The sequence below is a fragment of the Apodemus sylvaticus genome, chromosome 2, assembly GCF_947179515.1.
Source record: "Apodemus sylvaticus chromosome 2, mApoSyl1.1, whole genome shotgun sequence".
Taxonomy (NCBI): domain Eukaryota; kingdom Metazoa; phylum Chordata; class Mammalia; order Rodentia; family Muridae; genus Apodemus; species Apodemus sylvaticus.
The window spans coordinates 66,179,371-66,197,278 of NC_067473.1; the positions used below are offsets into that span (position 1 = coordinate 66,179,371).

The 17,908-nt window shown below is 43.9% G+C and overlaps 1 protein-coding gene across 1 annotated transcript; it reads right to left on the bottom strand.

Moving 5' to 3' along the window:
- Nucleotides 1–225: 225 nt before the first annotated feature.
- Nucleotides 226–15,856, bottom strand: Trpv6 (transient receptor potential cation channel subfamily V member 6). Its single transcript, XM_052173553.1, has 15 exons — nucleotides 15,714–15,856; nucleotides 7,022–7,119; nucleotides 6,754–6,876; nucleotides 6,274–6,411; nucleotides 5,896–5,994; nucleotides 5,455–5,627; nucleotides 4,831–4,977; nucleotides 4,541–4,753; nucleotides 4,162–4,248; nucleotides 3,985–4,061; nucleotides 3,593–3,758; nucleotides 3,176–3,242; nucleotides 2,213–2,481; nucleotides 824–930; nucleotides 226–517 (listed from the first exon to the last, which is right to left on the bottom strand). The coding sequence occupies exons 1-15, from the start codon at nucleotides 15,839–15,841 to the stop codon at nucleotides 226–228; spliced, it is 2,184 nt and encodes a 727-aa protein (XP_052029513.1). The 5' UTR covers nucleotides 15,842–15,856.
- Between the last annotated feature and the right edge of the window lie 2,052 nt (nucleotides 15,857–17,908).

Sequence of the window (17,908 nt, forward strand, 5' to 3'; positions counted from 1 at the left end):
GGGGAGCTTCCGTAAGAGAACAATGAATGCTTGGTTGAGGCATGGACCGCAGAGTCTTCTTCCTTTTGCTCAAAGATGAAGGAGTTGTGGAGCCCTGGAGCATTTATTCCCAGTGCACATTTCTCGGCATGTTTCCTCTCCCTTCTCCCTTGGACTCGCAGGATGACGTCTAGTTTTCAGCTGTCTGTCTTTCATTCTGTTTTGATGCTTGGGGAGAGCCAACATTCAGATCTGGTACTCCCAGCCCTCCCCGTCTTCCAGGCCCCGGTTGATTATCCCTCGCAGGTCCTTCCTCAGGGCCCCTTGTCGAAGCCTTTCCCAGTTGGTGCTGCTTCGGGAGGTACTTCGAGACACCGAGGGTGTAGGAAAGGACAGATAGGCACCAAAGGGACGTGCTATCTCCAGTTTTTCCCCTGAGTCTTTTTCCAAGTCCTCAGAGTAGAGGCCATCTTGTTGCTGGAAGGCCCGTGCATAGCGGCGGATGCGCTGTCTGTTGAGATCTTGCCTATCTTCCACCCTAGGGAGAGTGGAAGGAAGGATTGCTGAAAAGAAGATCCAAGTTCAACAATTGTCATCCAACCCCACCAGTGTTGAAGGTTCTATGCCACCAGTGTGGGGACACGGAGCACCAACCCTTCAGCAGCCAGGCCTCAAGAGCTGTAGGCTCTGCTCTGATGATGCTTAGGGGCCCAAGCTCAAAACTGAGTTAGCCACACTCAAGACAATGAACATGAGGTTGTGAAAGCATACAGACCTCCACAGAGCTTCTAGGAATAAGAGAAATCATCTAAAGTGACTGCTTAAGGAAGGCCACATCACTTACCTCAAGAACCAGCGGTCCCCAAGACCATACTCTCGCCCACATATCCCAGAGCGAGGCCACAGGCATCGAGGCAGCTTCCGCTCTAGCATCACAGTGGTGGCCACAACCTTTATTTAGGTATAGAAAGGGAAGTCAGGGAGGTCAGGTGCTGACTGAGAAAGGCAGGGAGAGGAGCAGAGGCCAGGCAGAGGGAAGACAATTTAGTAATGGAGAAACCCAGGGACTTGTGGCTAGAAATGGAAGCAAGCCCCCAAACCAAGATGGTGTATGAACTTAATTGAGTCTCTTCTGTGGAAGGGAATGGATGGGACTTGAACCCCACAATTCTTTATCCTATTACTTGAAAGCCATGGTAAAGCCAGGTGATATACAGGTAGCGTATAAGAGATTCTCAGGAGAGACCTTTTTTTCTTCAACACGCTTATTTTTGGAAATAGTACTGGAAACCACCCCTTATCTTTCCTTCCTTCCTTTTTTTTTTATTAGATATATTCTTTATTTACATTTCAAATGTTGTCCCCTTTCCTGGTTCCACCCTCTCCCCAAAAATCCCATAAGCCATCTCCCCTTCCCCAATCAACTTCCCTGTCCCTCTACACTACGGCATCAAGTCTTTCCAGGACGAGGGGACTAGGAGAGACCTTGATCCCAGGTACAGGCAAGACCATTGAAAGCATAAAGGAGCTTCACAGGTTTCAGAATGTTTTGACCCTGCATGCATAAAGTGATTTCAAAATATAAATATCCTAATTGGAAACCTAAAATTCACATATTTTCTAAGGATTTCTACCAGCAAACCCTTCTTAGCCAGCTTACGATTTTACTCCATTTTCACACATCACAGTTAAAATGCTTTTCAGGGTTTTATAGTTCCATTTTTATTTTGCTTAAATTATTTTTAGTGAGATAAATTCTTTTCCAGGTGTATTTTTAAATGGGGACTAGATCTCATTGTCTTTTATGTCTGCCCATCACACTGAAGACAGCTTCTGCTGCTAAAGAGAGGGTTTTTGGTTTTTTTTGTGTCATTTATAACACTTTCAATTTTTCTGGGTCAAACTTTGCAGGCTTTAGTGTATTGAAGAAGACTAGATAATTCCATTCTTACTTGGGAGGGAAACTGACCAAATATAGTTTTAGCCATTTGTTCACTGTATTTCTAGAAAAGACCAAGGATTTAATTGTCGAGAAAACTATGCAGAATCCTTCCCAACGTTTCCAGAAGTGCTCTTTGTTGCTAATTAAATCCTCCTGGGCATGTTTCATTATTTCCCAACTTGTGCAAAAACCTATCCACACACACATGGAGTAAAAATGGCTCCTTTTATCTGAGCTTGGCCAATTTCTGGAGATAGATGCAGTAATCCTCCTAGCCACCAGAGGGCTCACCTGTGCTCTCCAGAGCTCATCTCGCTCATGGGCAACTCTCCAGTGAGTGTCACCCATCATGGCAATGAGGAGGTTGAGCATGAGCAGTGTGGCGATGATGGCAAAGGCAGCGTAGGTAATGCTGTACATGAAGGGCAGATCCACATCATAGTTGGCAGGGCCATCGATGATGGTGAGGAAGAGTTCAAAGGTGCTGAACAGTGCCATGGGGTAGTCGTAGAAATGACCCAGCTCATCAGGATCCTCTGTCTGGAAGATGATATAGAAGGCTGCTCCACCCAAGGGGTGAGAGTTACCATGGCAACTGTATCATGAATAGCCCACCACTTGTCCGTTTGCATTCTATTCCCTTCATCTCTTTGTGGTCTCAACTCTTAACAACACATTTTATTTTTTTTTCATTGTCTGAGATGACAATGAAATTACATTATTCCCTTTCTTTTCCTCCTCCTAAACCCTCCCATATACTCCTTCTTAACAAATTCATGGTCTCTTTTTTATTAATTGTTGATATATTTCATATATATATTTCATAAATCCATAAATATGGCCAGCTCAGTCTTACGTTACTTGTAGGTAGGTTATCCTTTGGTATAGGCTAACAAATTGGTATACTCTTTCCTGGAGAAGAATATTACCTCTCTCTGCATCCTTGTTTGCCTGTGCTTCTCTGTGTAGGGCTGAGACCCCCTGAGCTTTTCCCTGTCCGAATTAGCAGGTTTATTACAGATTTCCTTGATCAGGTCAAAACTGATAAATTTTAAGGTATTATGCTCTACTATTTTCCACAAGACTCATGTTCCTAATCTGTCCCTGACACTACTGTCCCTCACTTCTGAGCAGCATCCCGTCTTTAGACATTTCCTGGCCTCCTGTCACATCTGGACTCCCTCCAAGTTCAGTGTGAAGATTTCTGTATCCTCTAAGCCCTTTCCTCCCACAGATTCCATCCTGATGACTTACCTGAAGCAAATCCCAGGATTACCACAGCCATCAGCCAGCAGAATCGCATCAAGTCACCAAAAATCATCTACAAAGAGGAGACAGGGAACACTACCTTCAGAGCAATTAACCACCGGATGCCAGCAACTCTAACCCCAAACATCTGCTAGCTCCGTATACCAAGAAGGGTTGTCAAACTACAGCCTGCTGGCTATGTCTGCCTGCCCTGTCTTGGTGAGGTTCTTAAACTAAGGATGATTTAAAAGCTTGTGAGCCGATTTTAAACTTTTTCAAAGAAAGACAGTGAGAAAAACATATAAAAAGAACTATGTCAGGGTCACACAACACCTGAAATATGTACTGCCCCGCCCTCTGGAAAAGTGTTTACTTAACCCTGGTCTCAGGCTCTTTATTAGGAAGCATGGGGGAAGAACTGACCTTCTGGATCATGATGGTGAAGGGACCCAGCATTTGGAATCCTCTGGCAAAGTACATGACATTGCACCAGCCCAACACCAGAGCAAAGGACATGGGCACCACCTCTCCATCTGCATTGGTGAGTCGCATCACCATGGTCACCAGCACCATGAAGGCATAAGTGATACTGGAGGGTGGCAGGGAGAAAAGTGGGTGTAATGAGAAAGCAGCCAGACTCATCCTGGGGAACCGGCAATAAGAGTGCAGTTTAAACACACCACATACTATCAGACTCAGCCTTGACACATTCGGTACTCGGGGGTTACACATCATAGAGAGAACCCACAGATAAGGGAAGGTGGGGGATGCTATAATGAGATGAAGGATGGAAATGAAATGAAGGAGACACTCACATGATGACATGGAATGGCCCCCCAAGAATGGTCTGCCCAAAGAATCGAGTGACCCCCAACCTGAAGATGTCTGGAATCTGGAAAGAAGTCAAAGAGACACAAAGGCACTTATAGACCAGAATGCAGGCTGGGCCCCTGTGTCAGACAGCCTCTGCCAGGATTCTAGCCACATCTCACCTCTACCAGCAGGATGATCACAGCCCCAATGACGCTCACCAGCTCCCCCACCAACCGGATATCATCCTTGGGGGTCACATAGGCCTCCTAGGGAGGAAAGATGTTGGTAAATCACCTGTCTCTGTCTGACATAATCTAGTTTCCAAGGTCCCTGGCTCTTTCGTTTTTTTTGTTTGTTTGTTTTTGTTTTTGTTTTCTAGCCCATCAGATTTAGCTAGTCTCAAACTCTGCTCCTTGCATATGAATGTATGTGTGTCTCTGTGTGTGATGTGGACTCTGTGTGCTCTTAGGAAGAGATCTAGGTGAGAGGGGAAATGCTGGTGTGGAGTCTATGGAAAGTAGATTCCTAGTGTCCTATCTGTCACTACCATGGTGTCACCTGAAGGAGCTTCTGCTGCAGGAGAGTGTTGTCCCGAGGATTGGTGCGGTTAGTGATCCTGGGCTTGAGCGGGCGGTAGACACAGCACATGGTAAAGCAGATGATGTATAGCACATAGATGGCACCCAGCACACAGAAGTAGGGCCGCCCATACCTCTTCCACTTGAGGCTCACCAGTTCCTTCACAGGTGTCTGGTCCAAGATCTGGCGAGCCTGCAGCAGAAAGAATAGAAAAGTATCTCCACAACCCTATCACCCCTCACCAAGGCTTGTTCTGTGAAAGACTGTACCTCACGCTTCTTGGTAGTAACAATAAGTTCCAGTAGGGATTGATCATCTCCTGAGGAGTCAATCTCAGTGAGGTCATAAAGTGTGGAGGTCAGTGGCCCATATGTCCACTGGATGTGTTTCCGTTTCTGCATCAGGTGTTGGAACATCTGAAAGAGAGTTGAGACAGTCAGGACTCACAGCTGAATGGAATCACACAGCTCAGAAGGAAAGGACTAGAGGAGAAGGTGTTTTCATTCTCTTAAAGACCACAACCTTTGTAAGATCAAATAACTCATGGCCACACAAAATCCTAGATTTAGCTTTTCCCAGGAATCATTCCAGAGCCTGGAGATATGACAGGATTGCCAGGTCTCTTATGGAAAGGACTAATAGGCTCTGGCATTGCAGAAGATCTCAGCATGAGGTCTAGACTACTTGAATTCTCAGTACTTCACTAGGAGTAAACATGCAGGGGAAAAAGCAGGGATTGGGGGAGACAGGGACATGAAAGACCTAAGTTGAAACAGATCCTAATTAAAGCTGAGAATGGAATTTAAAGTGTGTTTTCAGTTCCCTTTCTTCCCAGTAATGCAAAAAAAAAAAAAAATGAGGGTCATTAGAGACCCTTTAGGGTATTGTCTCACCACAATGTTGCCTTCCACTCCAGCCAACTTGAAAGGGGTGAGTCCCTGGTTATTGGGCACAAGTTCCAGGGACTTCAGGTGGTCTCCCCCATCATAGGAGAGTAGCAGGTTATACATCTGGCAGGCAAAGGTTTTGTTGGGCTGCAGGATGAGTATGTGTAGTACTGTATTTCCTGGGGAAAACAGAGACTGCCATCAGGTTCCCTGAAGACCCATTCTCCATTCGAGTGTTTTTCTCTCCCCTGACATCACACACACACACATACACACACACACACACACACACACACACAGAGAGAGAGAGAGAGAGAGAGAGAGAGAGAGAGAGAGAGAGAGAGAGAGAGAGAGAGGAAGAGAGAAAGAGACAGAGACAGAGACACAGAGAGAGACAGAGAGACACAAAGAGAAAATCCAGCACTTTCTCCTCATCCCCGCTCTTACCCAGGGAGTCCTGGGCCCGGATGTCAGCTCCATACTCAATGAGCAGTCTAACAATCTCTTCACTACCCACACAGGCAGCAAAGGACAGAGGATGCTCTCCTATGGACACAAAGAAATCCGTGGTAGAAAACAGCAGGATTAGATGATGGGAGTGATGTCTGCCCTCCAGGCCCACAACTGCCTCCTCACTCCCATGTCTCAGGTTGTGGCTTGGGATCATTTGGACAATATAAACCTCAGGAAAGAAAAGATTACCGGGGAAACTGGCCCCTGGCTCTAAGTTTTACAAACACCGATCTCCCAGCCTCCCAGAAGATACAACCAAGGAAAGGGTCTTCTTCCCCACTCTCTACCTCTGAGCCTGATCCTGGCTCTTACCATAGTAAATGAGGTTGTGAGGCTTGTAGTGGAAGACAGAGCCTGTAGCTCTGGCAGAGACACTGGCCCCTCGGGCAAGCAGAGCACGGACCAAGTTCACATTCTGGTTTATTACTGCAATATGCAGTGCAGTCTGACCTGACCAAGAGAGAATCATGAGTTGCATATCTGTCCTCAGGACTCTGAAGGAATCCCTTCCATGTGTCCCCATAGTTTCCTTTGTGCCACCATCTGGGATGGATGAGAGAGACCCTGTGGGTATTAGAGGTTTCCAGGAGATCTTTTTGTTCCCTCTATCCAATCCTGCACCTTCTCTGGGCCTCTGGACCAGATGTAATGAGTTGTCATCAGGACTTAGCAAAAAGACAACTTGGCGACTAATCATAAAGCTTAGGAATCTTTTAAAAAATGTCTCTGGTTCCCCGAGTTATTGACTTGAAATTGTTGGAAAATAGCTTACCATCCTTCTTCAGGCCTCACCTTCATACAGCTCCGAAGTCATGGGCTCAAAGACTAGTTCTGGGGCAGCCTCCATTAGCACCATGGCGGCCTCCAGGTTATCATAGAGGGCTGCTATATGAAGCGCAGTTTCCCCCATGGCTCCTAGCATTAGAGAGGGGGAAAGAATATGTAATGTGCTTAAGGCAGTCAATGGAGAAGAAGCAGACTCTAGGCCCGGGGCTCTCTTTGGGTAGGCTGTAGAATGGGGGACTAACCTACAGACCAAGGCTAGAATTCTGCTGCGTACCTCTCTGGTGCACCTCACATCCTTTGAACTTGAGAAGCTTGCTCAGAGCCTGGACATCGTTTTCTTTGGCAGCTAGAAGAAGAGGAGACTCCCAGATCCTACCAGGAAAGGGGAAAATAAAAGTAATAACAGGAAATATAACCAGCTGCAGGACACGTTATAAAGGCTTCACTCAGAGGTATCTCAACAATAATGGATGGCAAGATTCCTGACCTGGGCAGGTGGGTCCATTACAGTGTAAGGGTCACCAACTATTTTCTCCCAATTATTCAGTTCACCTAAACTGACTTTGCCCATTTAACCTGTGTAAGAGAGTGCCCTAACTAGTTTTCTATACCGCAGTACTAAAAATACTGGAAATAAGAAAATACAGGGAAGCTGGAGAGATGGCTCAGTGGTTAAGAGCACTGACTGCTCTTCCAAAGGTCTTGAGTTCAGTTCTCGGCAACCATATGGTGGCTCACAACCATCTATAATGGGATCTGATGCCCTCTTCTGGTGTGTCTGTGGATAGCAACAATGAACTCACATACATAAAATAAATTCTTCTTAAAAAAAAAAGAAAATGCAAGATATAATACAGGATATATTACTACATAATATATGCTACAGTATGATATATATTATAACAACATATATAATAATATACCTACATGTATTATATAATATGTACAATATATTTATATAGTTTATATTTGTAATTTATATTACACTATATTTAATAATAATGCATATATTTCATAAGTATATAAATACAATATATGAATATTTATTTAATGCATAATTACTTGTATATGATATTTTATATTTATATATTTATATATAATATAATGTATTTATATATTGCACATTATATATAAAAGTCTGGGCACATGGGACTAAGAAAGAGCAGTTTTGCTCAAGTATGCATTCACCCCATGACCTTATCATGCCTGGAGTGGTCTTATTTTGAACTCAGAAGTACCCTAAGATTGCCCTGCATGATAAGCATTGTTTTCTATGTACTAGCCGTATAAGGAGTCCCTCCCTCATCTTTGTAGAGGAAGTCAACATGCAGAGACTGGTGGGTTTTCTTCTGTTACTAAATGCCTTGCTATTTGATTCTCCCACTTTACCTTGTTCTCTGGCAGTATCTTTAGGACTCAATCTAAAAACAGCAATGGCCCTTGTGAGAAATCTTGGCTCCAGGCAGTGGCCATTCACTTCCGCTGCTCTCTCTTCTCACATCTTAATGTTTACATTTTTCCTTTTGTAAATCAAGAAACCTATGGGTGATCACTATCTTATGCAAATTAATATGAAATTTCAACCCTCAGATTACCTTTTGGCCTGAATATGTCCAGGTCTGCAGTTTAGGAAGAGTCCCAAATGGATTCTTAATTATGAAAATGAAAGTTCATAAAGTCTTTGTCAAGTCAAGAGTTATTAAGTGTGGTCCATGCATGTGAAATTGTTGAAGTCATAAATCCAAGGAATGCCTTGGAATCCCAACCTCTAAAGAGCACATTTTAAACCTAAGGGAGTCAAGTCATGCGTCACTCTCAGACCTAGTCTATAGGGCCTTAGGTGCTACTTTATTTCTACCACTAATACCTGTGAAGATATAAATGGTTGCCAACAGTGGCAGATGAAGGGGAAGTAAAGAATTTAGAGAATCCACTTCTTGAATTTCATGAGGATGTGATTGTTGTCTTCCCCTCCTTCCATTCTGTCTTGAGTGCATCAAACTTAGAATTCATAGCCTCCCTCAACTCCCAGTCCCCAAAATTTCCTTATTTTACTTTTGTGTGTTTTAGGCAAAAGTACGTCCATTGGCTCTGTGAATTACCTCTATAGTCTTACGCAAACTAAAACACATGGCTCCGATTTTACTGAATTTTTCTTTCAGCTTGGAGCAATTTGGTCTTTCCATGGGAGTAAAAGCAATTGTTATATTTATCCATAGAGAGCAGATTACATGACACACAAAAGCATCTGCACAAGGGCTCCCATCCTAAAGTCTTGGCAGTGACAAGAAGCTTACTGCGAAGCTGGGTGGTGGAAAAGTGATAAAGATTAGAAAGTGACTTCTGTTTCCCCTAACCATAGCCCCCAGCTCCATCATAAGCCCACAGACAGCAACCAGGTTCAGCCAACCATTTAAGATTCTGTCTCCATTTACTTCTTCCTCTTTTATTGCTACTAAAGCTCATTAATTCACATCTCTATTCTCTGGCCCAAGATTAACAAGTCATTCAGTTGGTTTCCCCGTGACCTACTTAGCCCTAGACCATCTTTTTTTTATGCTGTCAAGACAGTCTTTCTAAACGGCGATGCAGTCACATCTCACAAAAAGCCGACAGGTCTTTCAATGCCTAAGGATAAGGAACACAGAGGCCCTTCACGGTCTTTGTGCAACTATTTTTCCATTCTGCCATCCTCCCCCTCACTCCTTACACCTGGCATTTCAGTCCCACCACAGGTCTCAGACCCACAGAGCACACCGTTCTCGCTGGGCCTGTGCCCACAAGACTGCTTCTTCCTGAATCCACTCCCCTAACCCAGTGATTGTCCATTGTGCATTCTGCACCTCTGTGCCCAGCAAAATCGTCTAGTATGCTGTGGGTGCTCACTACACTGAATGGATGAATCAGCGGTGGTGCCAAGGCAGCTTTCCTCCCCCTCCTTGTGGACTTTATCTACCGCCCCCTAAGCCAACCTTAAATAAACATAGAATCGAAATGGGAAACCCGGTTTCACTTGAAAACACTGCTGCAAGGTTTCTATACTTTCCACCACAGCCATGACTCCAGCCATTTTTCCAAAGCTCTCTTACATACATATTTTAAAGTCAGCACTAGAATATAGGGAAAACAATGAATGCTTCCTCCAACACACGAGTGCACACACACACACACACACACACACACACCACCGCCACCACCACCACCAGCAGCAGCAGCACCACCACCATCACCACCACCACCACCATCCCTAGAATGTTTTTACTCTTTCCATTAGTCTTATTTTTATTGTAACATATTATACTTTGTGTTGTAAATAAAATATGTTTCTTCCTCTACACTTGGAAATCACAGAGTTTCGTTTTGTTCATGACACGTCTCAGAAACTGTCAGTTGTTCCCCATGAGCCTCTCTATTGCCTATGTAATTCTTTCCCTTTTGTCCATTGCTATTCTAGTAGTCCTGGGGAAGACCAATGACGGCACATATACTCGGAAGAGTTATATGATACTCAATTAAGATTCAACCTTAGTTATACAACTATTTCAGTATTACTTTATGTGTATTCTTTGAACATATAAAGCATTTACACAATGTATTTTGATCATACATACACAACCACCTCCCTCCAACTCTTTAAATATATCCTATGAAATATTTTAGACATCCCTATAGTAACAACTTATCCATTATTCATCAGAAAGTCGGATCAAAAGAAGTGTCCCTTGTCTTATCTGGCAACGTAGCCAAACCACACCCCTAGAAAAGAAACAGCTTATATTCCAACTCAACAATGTTTGTAAGAAATGACTTTCTCTGGTTGCAAACTCAGGAGAATTCAGGAAAAGTACAGAGGAATGGTCAGCGAGTATGTCCCAGATTACATTGTTATTCCTTGTAGTAACTATATAAGGCCACAAGGTGATAGCAGAGAAAGGCCTAATTTCCTCACATAGTTTTGCCTCACAATTCCTGGGCTCCAAAAGAAGTTCAAGGTATCCCAAAGAATCATGTAGACTCTCCAACAGCAACCCAGCATAGAAGGTTAGAGGACTACTAAGGGACAGGGGTGAAAGGAAGCGACAATGCTGAACAAGCCACACAGGACCATCTCCAAAGAATTATCCTGCCCTGGGTGGGAACCATGCCATGATAGAGAAACACTGACTTACAGGTGTAATTATTCATTACTTATTAAGAGAAAAAAATTTCTTCACATGAAGAACAATTAAACTTCCATGGATAAAATTCCTTAGTAACATAAAAATATTTTTTAATAATTAAAATAAGTAAGAAAGAAACAAAAATGTAGAATCACGTAAATTGTAGTGACAGAGTAACAAAAAGAAATGGAAAATACTAAAAACATGAAGGATATTTCAAGGTTCTTCAATATTTTGTTTTACTTGGCAATTGAATGTAAAATTGAACAGTCTGGGGGAGATCTCAGTTAATGGTGTTCTTGACACAAAAACCTAGCGTGTTGTTGTTGTTGTTGGGGACATAAGTTAGTGTTTACTTGTTCAACCCCAACACTGTGTCTCCAGAGTTCCCTTTCTATGACTTCTGCTTCCCAAACCCTCTGTTTCTAGTTCTTATGCACATATAAGTCTATGTGTGCCATGAGTCATGTTCTGTCGTTTATTCTGGGAAACAAGGAAGGATCCACTAAGTTTTAAGAAATGTTCAGATCAGAAGAGCAGCAATTTGCAGAAATGCAATCTAATTTGTTCATGTAACAGATGGAGCCTCAGGGTAAGTAGTCTGAAGTGCTTCGTCCAAGCAGGTTAGAGTCTGAGCTGAGACAAGTACCTTGTTAGCTATTCATCTGTCCTTCTTTGTGTTCACTAGGACTGGAAGTGGGGGTCTCTGAAGCTATGCATGTGTTTCTCTACAAATACCTTTACAGATGACTGTAGGTGCCAGTAGATGGTGAGGGATAACACTATGTGTTTGCCAGAAACATACATTTTTCTAAAGATTTATTTATTTTATTTTATATAATATATAATATATAACATATATTATATATGTTATATGTATATACATATGAATACACTGTCAGTAGGTGTCTTCAGACACACCAGAGAAGGCATCCGATTCTTTTATAGATGTTTGTTAGCCACTATGTGGTTGCTGGGAATTGAACTCAGGACCTCTGGAAGAGCAATCAATGCTCTTAACTGCTGAGCCATCTTTCCAGCCCTGGAACATACATTTTTATTCTGACTGGATCCATTTCTGTTAGAAGGAGGTCATTCATAACTCCACTGATTTTTGTCATCTTCAGTAGTTGACTTTTTAATAATATATTTTCGTTGTCGTGATCTCATTTGTTCCATGTGTCTTTCAGTTTCCAGAGCAATATCACCTAATCCCGTATTTTCTTTCCACAGCCATACAACACCCAATGAGTAATTCTCTCATTGTTTTTTTTTTTTTAACAAAAAGGAAACTGAGGCAGCAAGGTTAAATAGCTGGTGGAAGATCACACAGGGTTAAAAGGCAGACTTGATTACCAAGAACATCGCCCTAGGCACTTTCCACTAAAGTATGTGCTTCTTCTAGTTTTTATGGCTCTTCCTGGTTTTTCCTGAGAGGTGGGGGTCAGGCCCAGAGCAATGACCACAGATGAGAGAGATCAGTCATGTGTGGTAGCATGGCATACACTGGGCACTCGTAGGCCACCTCCCTCCGGCTGAGATAAGATGAGGAAGTTCAAATCTGGAGAACATGGCTATTTCAAGATTTGGAAGCAAGCTGTTTTGTAACTGGCACAACTCCTTTCCTTCGGCAAGTAAACACGTCTGTGTATGTGTGTATGTGTTTACAAAGGCAAGAACTGAAGCCTACAGAAGAGTGTCAGAGCTTAGCTTGCACAGAAACTTCATCTCATATATATTATTTATACAGGTATCTATGGAACCCAACTAAACATCCTGCATGACTCTCTGTCCTCCCAGGGACTGCAAATGCCAGCACAGTAGGGGTGGGAAGTCAGGTTGGGCAGCCTCCGTGAAGTTCTCAGCACACCCCACACTAGCAGAAATCAGATACCAGATAGGACAGTTTCTTTCTGTACTCCCTCAACATTTGTTTAAACCTCTGCATGACCTTCACCCATGCTCATCTTTAGCCTAAGTATGGCTATTCTGCTGGAATCTGTAGGACAGTGGTTCTAGAAGGCCCCACTCTGTACCAAACTTCATACAAACTCAACTCCCCTCCATACAGTGATATAATACTTGCACATAGTTCACACATTCATAGTGCACTTTAGGAGTATGATTATACTCTGTAGCCCAGGCCGGCCTGAAACTCACTGTGTAGTTCATGATATACTGTGGCCGGACTCCTGCGTCAGTTTCCCAAGTCCTGCAGTTACAAGTGAAAAACCACAATATTCATCTTATTAATTAACTTTTGGATTTTTGGAGACAAGTTTTTACTGTGTTATCTAGGCTTGCCTTGAAGTTTTTCAGACTCCTTTTTCAGTATTCTAAGTACTGACGATATAGGCATGCACCACTTCCGTGACTTCCACCTGGGTCCTTTAAATGGTCTCTAGGTAATCAACCAATAATGCCTAATGGAATATAAATGCTCTATAAATTGCTATTGTACCATATTGTTTAGGAACCATGACAGAGAAAAAAATGCTGTACACGTTAAGTATTGATGCAACTACCACAAACCTATCTATATAACACATATAAGCAACAAAACAACTTTGCTGTTTTAGTATTTTCTCTCTGAGCTTGATTTAATCTGAAGATATGTTGGGACATCATGCACTTTGGTACACTTTGCTCATTAGAACACAGGCTCCTTGAGAAGTAAGAATTATATCAGGTTAATTTCCCACAAACCTAATGGAGTATGAGTTTTGCTCGATCGATATTTAATGCATTGGATATACAGAAATGAGAAACTTCAGGCTAGAAAAAAATAGTTTAGAAGAAATGAGAAAGAGTTGAGAATTCAGTTAATATGGGATTAAACTAGGGAGGTGCATGATTAAGACCGAAGAGAAGTGTATCACACAGAGAAAGGCTGGCTTCCCTCTGCTCAGCTTACAGCATTCTTTAAAAAGCTTTGCCTTCTGGTGAGACCATCCTCTGTGACATCCCACCTGGTCCCAGTCCTAGATTTTCTCTTTGGGCCCCTTCTCCTGACCTCTAACTTGCTTTCATGGGGATGACAGAATCTCCTTTCCTCCAAAGCCCACATTTGATTTTATAGCAGATGAACTAAGTAACGGGACAATAGCGGATGAGACTGTCTCACAGCTGATGGTGCTCATCTAAGTGCTCGGGCCCAGCTTGTCTCCTTTCTGCCACTCCTTCCTTGTGTATAGCTGACATCTCAGGCCAAGAAACTCCTAGGAAATTTCAGTTCCTTTTGGGAAGCACCATCCAAAGAAGGCCACTACCATGGACACCAACTGTCTGGGGAGAAGAAGGTTAAGAAACTTTGGAAACAGCTGTGGTGATCAGAAAAAATTGGCAAGAGAATCCTCTTACTAGTGGCCATAGATCTTCCTAGCCTAACAGTGCAGAGGAGGCCCATCAGAAAGGAGGAAGAAATTGATGCAGGTTAGATGCCTGCAGAAAACATATGCTTAGCTAGGCTGCCTGCTCAGGTCCAACTCCTTACTATGTTCTTCCTGCATAAGAGATGTAGGAACCTCACCTGCCCCTTTCAAAGCCCAAGAACTTTCTGCAGTCTGTGTCTGATGCCCCCAGCAACAGGGTCCTGAGAGTGGGAAGAGGAGAAGTGAAACCAATGAGGAATTATTCTCTAACAACAATGCCACTCTATTGTCCTAAGATGTCATCAGCCAGACATGTGCCCTCCCCCCCCACTCTCCCAGGCCTGGGGGTGAGAGAGGTGGGTGGCAGCTGTGAGAGACAGGAAAGCCACAGCTCCCAGAAGGGGCACATCCCAGCAGGGAATGTTTAATCAAAAGAATAGGAAATCCCAGGCAGCCTTGAGGCCAGGCTGAGACAAGCCCTGCATTCAGAGATGGACAAAAACCTGAAGACAAACCTTCAGCCTTTCCTCTGTGAATACACATGCTACCTGTCACTGACTTGCCTTGTGGGGGAGGCCACAAGACCTCCTTTTAGCATGTCACCAAATGGGTGGGGAAGCTCACTGGCAATGGCAGAGAGAAAAGTACTTATAGGTTGGGACCAAGATCCAGTGGATCACTCATTTTCATGCTATCAAAGCCAACTCTAAGATGCCATGAGTCAGGAGTGGGTATTGAGTGAATAGAGGTACTTTTAGCAGAAAGAATCAAAATATGAGATTTTCTAAGGGCTTAAACTCCAGACTCTCTCCCTGACCCCCTAGCCTGAAAGACAGCACGGTGAGCATCTATGGCCTCGAGCACAGAAGTGCACATCAGCCCATGAATAGAGAGGAAGACTCCAGGCTGCGACCAAACGTTGTTGGGTCTTTAAACTCCTCAAGTAACTGAGGAGGAACTAACAAATGCCCAGGAATGATATGTATTTTCACATTTTCACCATGTTTTATTATTGCTTTATTTGATCAATCAACTCATTCATTTCCACATGCATTCTTATATATAAAATGTGTTTCTGTCATAGTCTGCTATAGGGGCATTGAGTTCAGATATAGAAGACATGAAGCCCTTAGAAACTCCTCTTTTGGGGAGAGAGCTCACAAGGGGCAGTGAGGTACCTGGCTACTGGGGAGGCACTCCCAGGAAACCTGCAGAAATGAATGGGACCTTAAAGGAAACTAAAAACTGTGCCCAGGCACCTCCCACCTGACATCCTGGCCATCTGGCCTTACAGGCCAAGACTCAGGAGAAAGTGCTAACAGGGGCACAGACTGTCCAGACTTGCTTGAGAAGACTCAAGCTGGGAGGGGGAGGGGTGGGGTGTAAGCCCTGCTGCTGCAGAGGTAGAAGAAGCAGAAGCAGATGGCAAACTTACCTCTTCTGCTGCAGCAGGTTCAGCTCGTCCCGGCTCTGAGCCCAGGACTCTTGTCTGTGAAACCATCTGCAGAACTTGTTCCATAGGCAGAGTATTAACCCCTTCTCCTTGGGCAGTGACCACCCCATGGGGTGGAAGGCTGGTTCCTTGGGGGGCTGAGGCTGATGCCAGACCCCAACTGGGCTCGACCCTGGGGCCACATTGGCACCCCCAAGAGCCGGCCTGCCCTCTCTCTGTAGAGGTCCCGTCTCCTGTCTTCTGTCTCCTACTTCACCTGTGGAGCTGATGAGGTTTCCCGTGGCTGCCCCTAAGAGTCTGAAGAGGGCTCCTGCTTTGTTCCACTTGGCAGAGCTGGAAATCTGCTGGGCTTGTGTAGCTGGAGCTCCTGTTGGGAGTGAGCAGGAGCTGTGTGGGCACTCCCTCCCGCCTCCCAAATTACCTGAGATTTAAAGAGACAGGCCCCAAAGTCCTGCCTACTGAGGCCATACGTCAGCTGCAACTCTCCACCCTGGAACTCTTCCTCTGTTCTTAAGTCTTCAAAGAGATTAAAGAGCTGGCCCCTGGACTTTGGGATAGCCGGTAACCTTTTTTCTAGGAAGCCATGGACAGGTCAGGCTCCTTGCAGGATGGAGGAGTGTCTGACTGTTTTTACTGACGTTCTAGGTTTTATGTCTCCTGACTCTGAAGGTTAAATGTCTCACCTGGTCCTGAACACAGATATAAATAGCAAAGGTCTCACCCACTTCGAGGTGGCACTGGTTTCTGAAAAGGACCAGACAGTACATATAAGTATCTTAGGCATTCTAAGCCCAGTATAGTCCGAGAAACACTTTTTCTCTTTGGCTGTGGGTTGTCTCCATTACCACCACTTAGATGTAATATCCATCCCCAAGCTAGTGCATCAGGGTATAAAATCTAGTGGTGGAAGATCCAGCTTCTTCTAATGGTAGGTGGGTTACCAAATAAGACATAGGTTGGTCCTAGTGAGGTGGTGCCAACCTGTAATTCCAGCCCTGTACTCGTAGAGGCAGTAAATGGAAAGTTGGAGGGCAGCCTGTGCTACACAGTGAAACTTTGTCTGGAAGCAAAAACTATAAGAATGCCTAGATACATTTTATTTTTTCAATAAATACGAATATTTTATATGCTCTAGAGCATGTTATCTAGCAACTTCCCCATGAAGACAGTGGGTCAGTGCCACTGGCACTAGGTGCTACAATTGAGTGTGTCTACACACACTCACCGTGAATCTATCAGGCAGTTATTATTCATGTTTTGCCCATGGAGATAACAGAAGTTCCAAATGCTAACGTGAATCCTCAAAGTCAGAGAAGTGACAAGTGAAGCCCAAACTCACCCAGTACTCCAGTAGTCTACCTTGCTTTGGCTTCCCCATGGGCTCACTCTAATAGGCAAATTGATTTCCACAGAGCTACAGACATAGTCATAGGCATCCTGGGTAGCAGTAGCAGCAGCAGCATTGGGCTGCTGCAAGGGCCAACCTGCAGATAAATCTGGCTTCTTTTCCTTATGTGGAAGAAGCCAAAGAACCTCTACGTTATTCAAAATTCTGCTGCCTCCCAGGGGCTCAGTTATCTGGGATGTCAGCTGACTGTGGAAGTCAAAGGTGTCTGGATGTCACTCTCTGGCTTCAGCTTGTTCTATGTCTGATTCCAAGACCAGGAAGGCTCAACAAGAGAATGGCACACGAGAATGGCACACGGGTATATGTGCATGTGTGTGTGTGCATGTGTGCATGTGTGCGTGTGTGTGTGTGTGTGTGCATGTGTGTGTGTGTGTGTGTGTGTGTGTGTGTGAGAGAGAGAGAGAGAGAGAGAGAGAGAGAGAGAGAGAGAGAGAGAGTATGTGTTACAGTGACTATCTTATGTGCAAGTGATATGTATGCATGTGTGTCTGGTATGCCTGTGCTTGGGTGCTGTATTGTGCATATGACATGTGTTTGACATTATCATATGTATATTTTGCATGTGCCTTTGATCTGTCTGTGGTGCTTCTTTTGTGCAAGTTTCATATTGACTATGATACTGTATGAGGGGTCTAATGTATGTGTATGCTAGATATGCAATGTATATATTTTATGCTTATTGACATTGTATGTATTGCATGTTTAATGATATATTCATGGAATATGTGCTTTTCATGTAATGTGCATGGTACATGAAGTACGTGTGTAT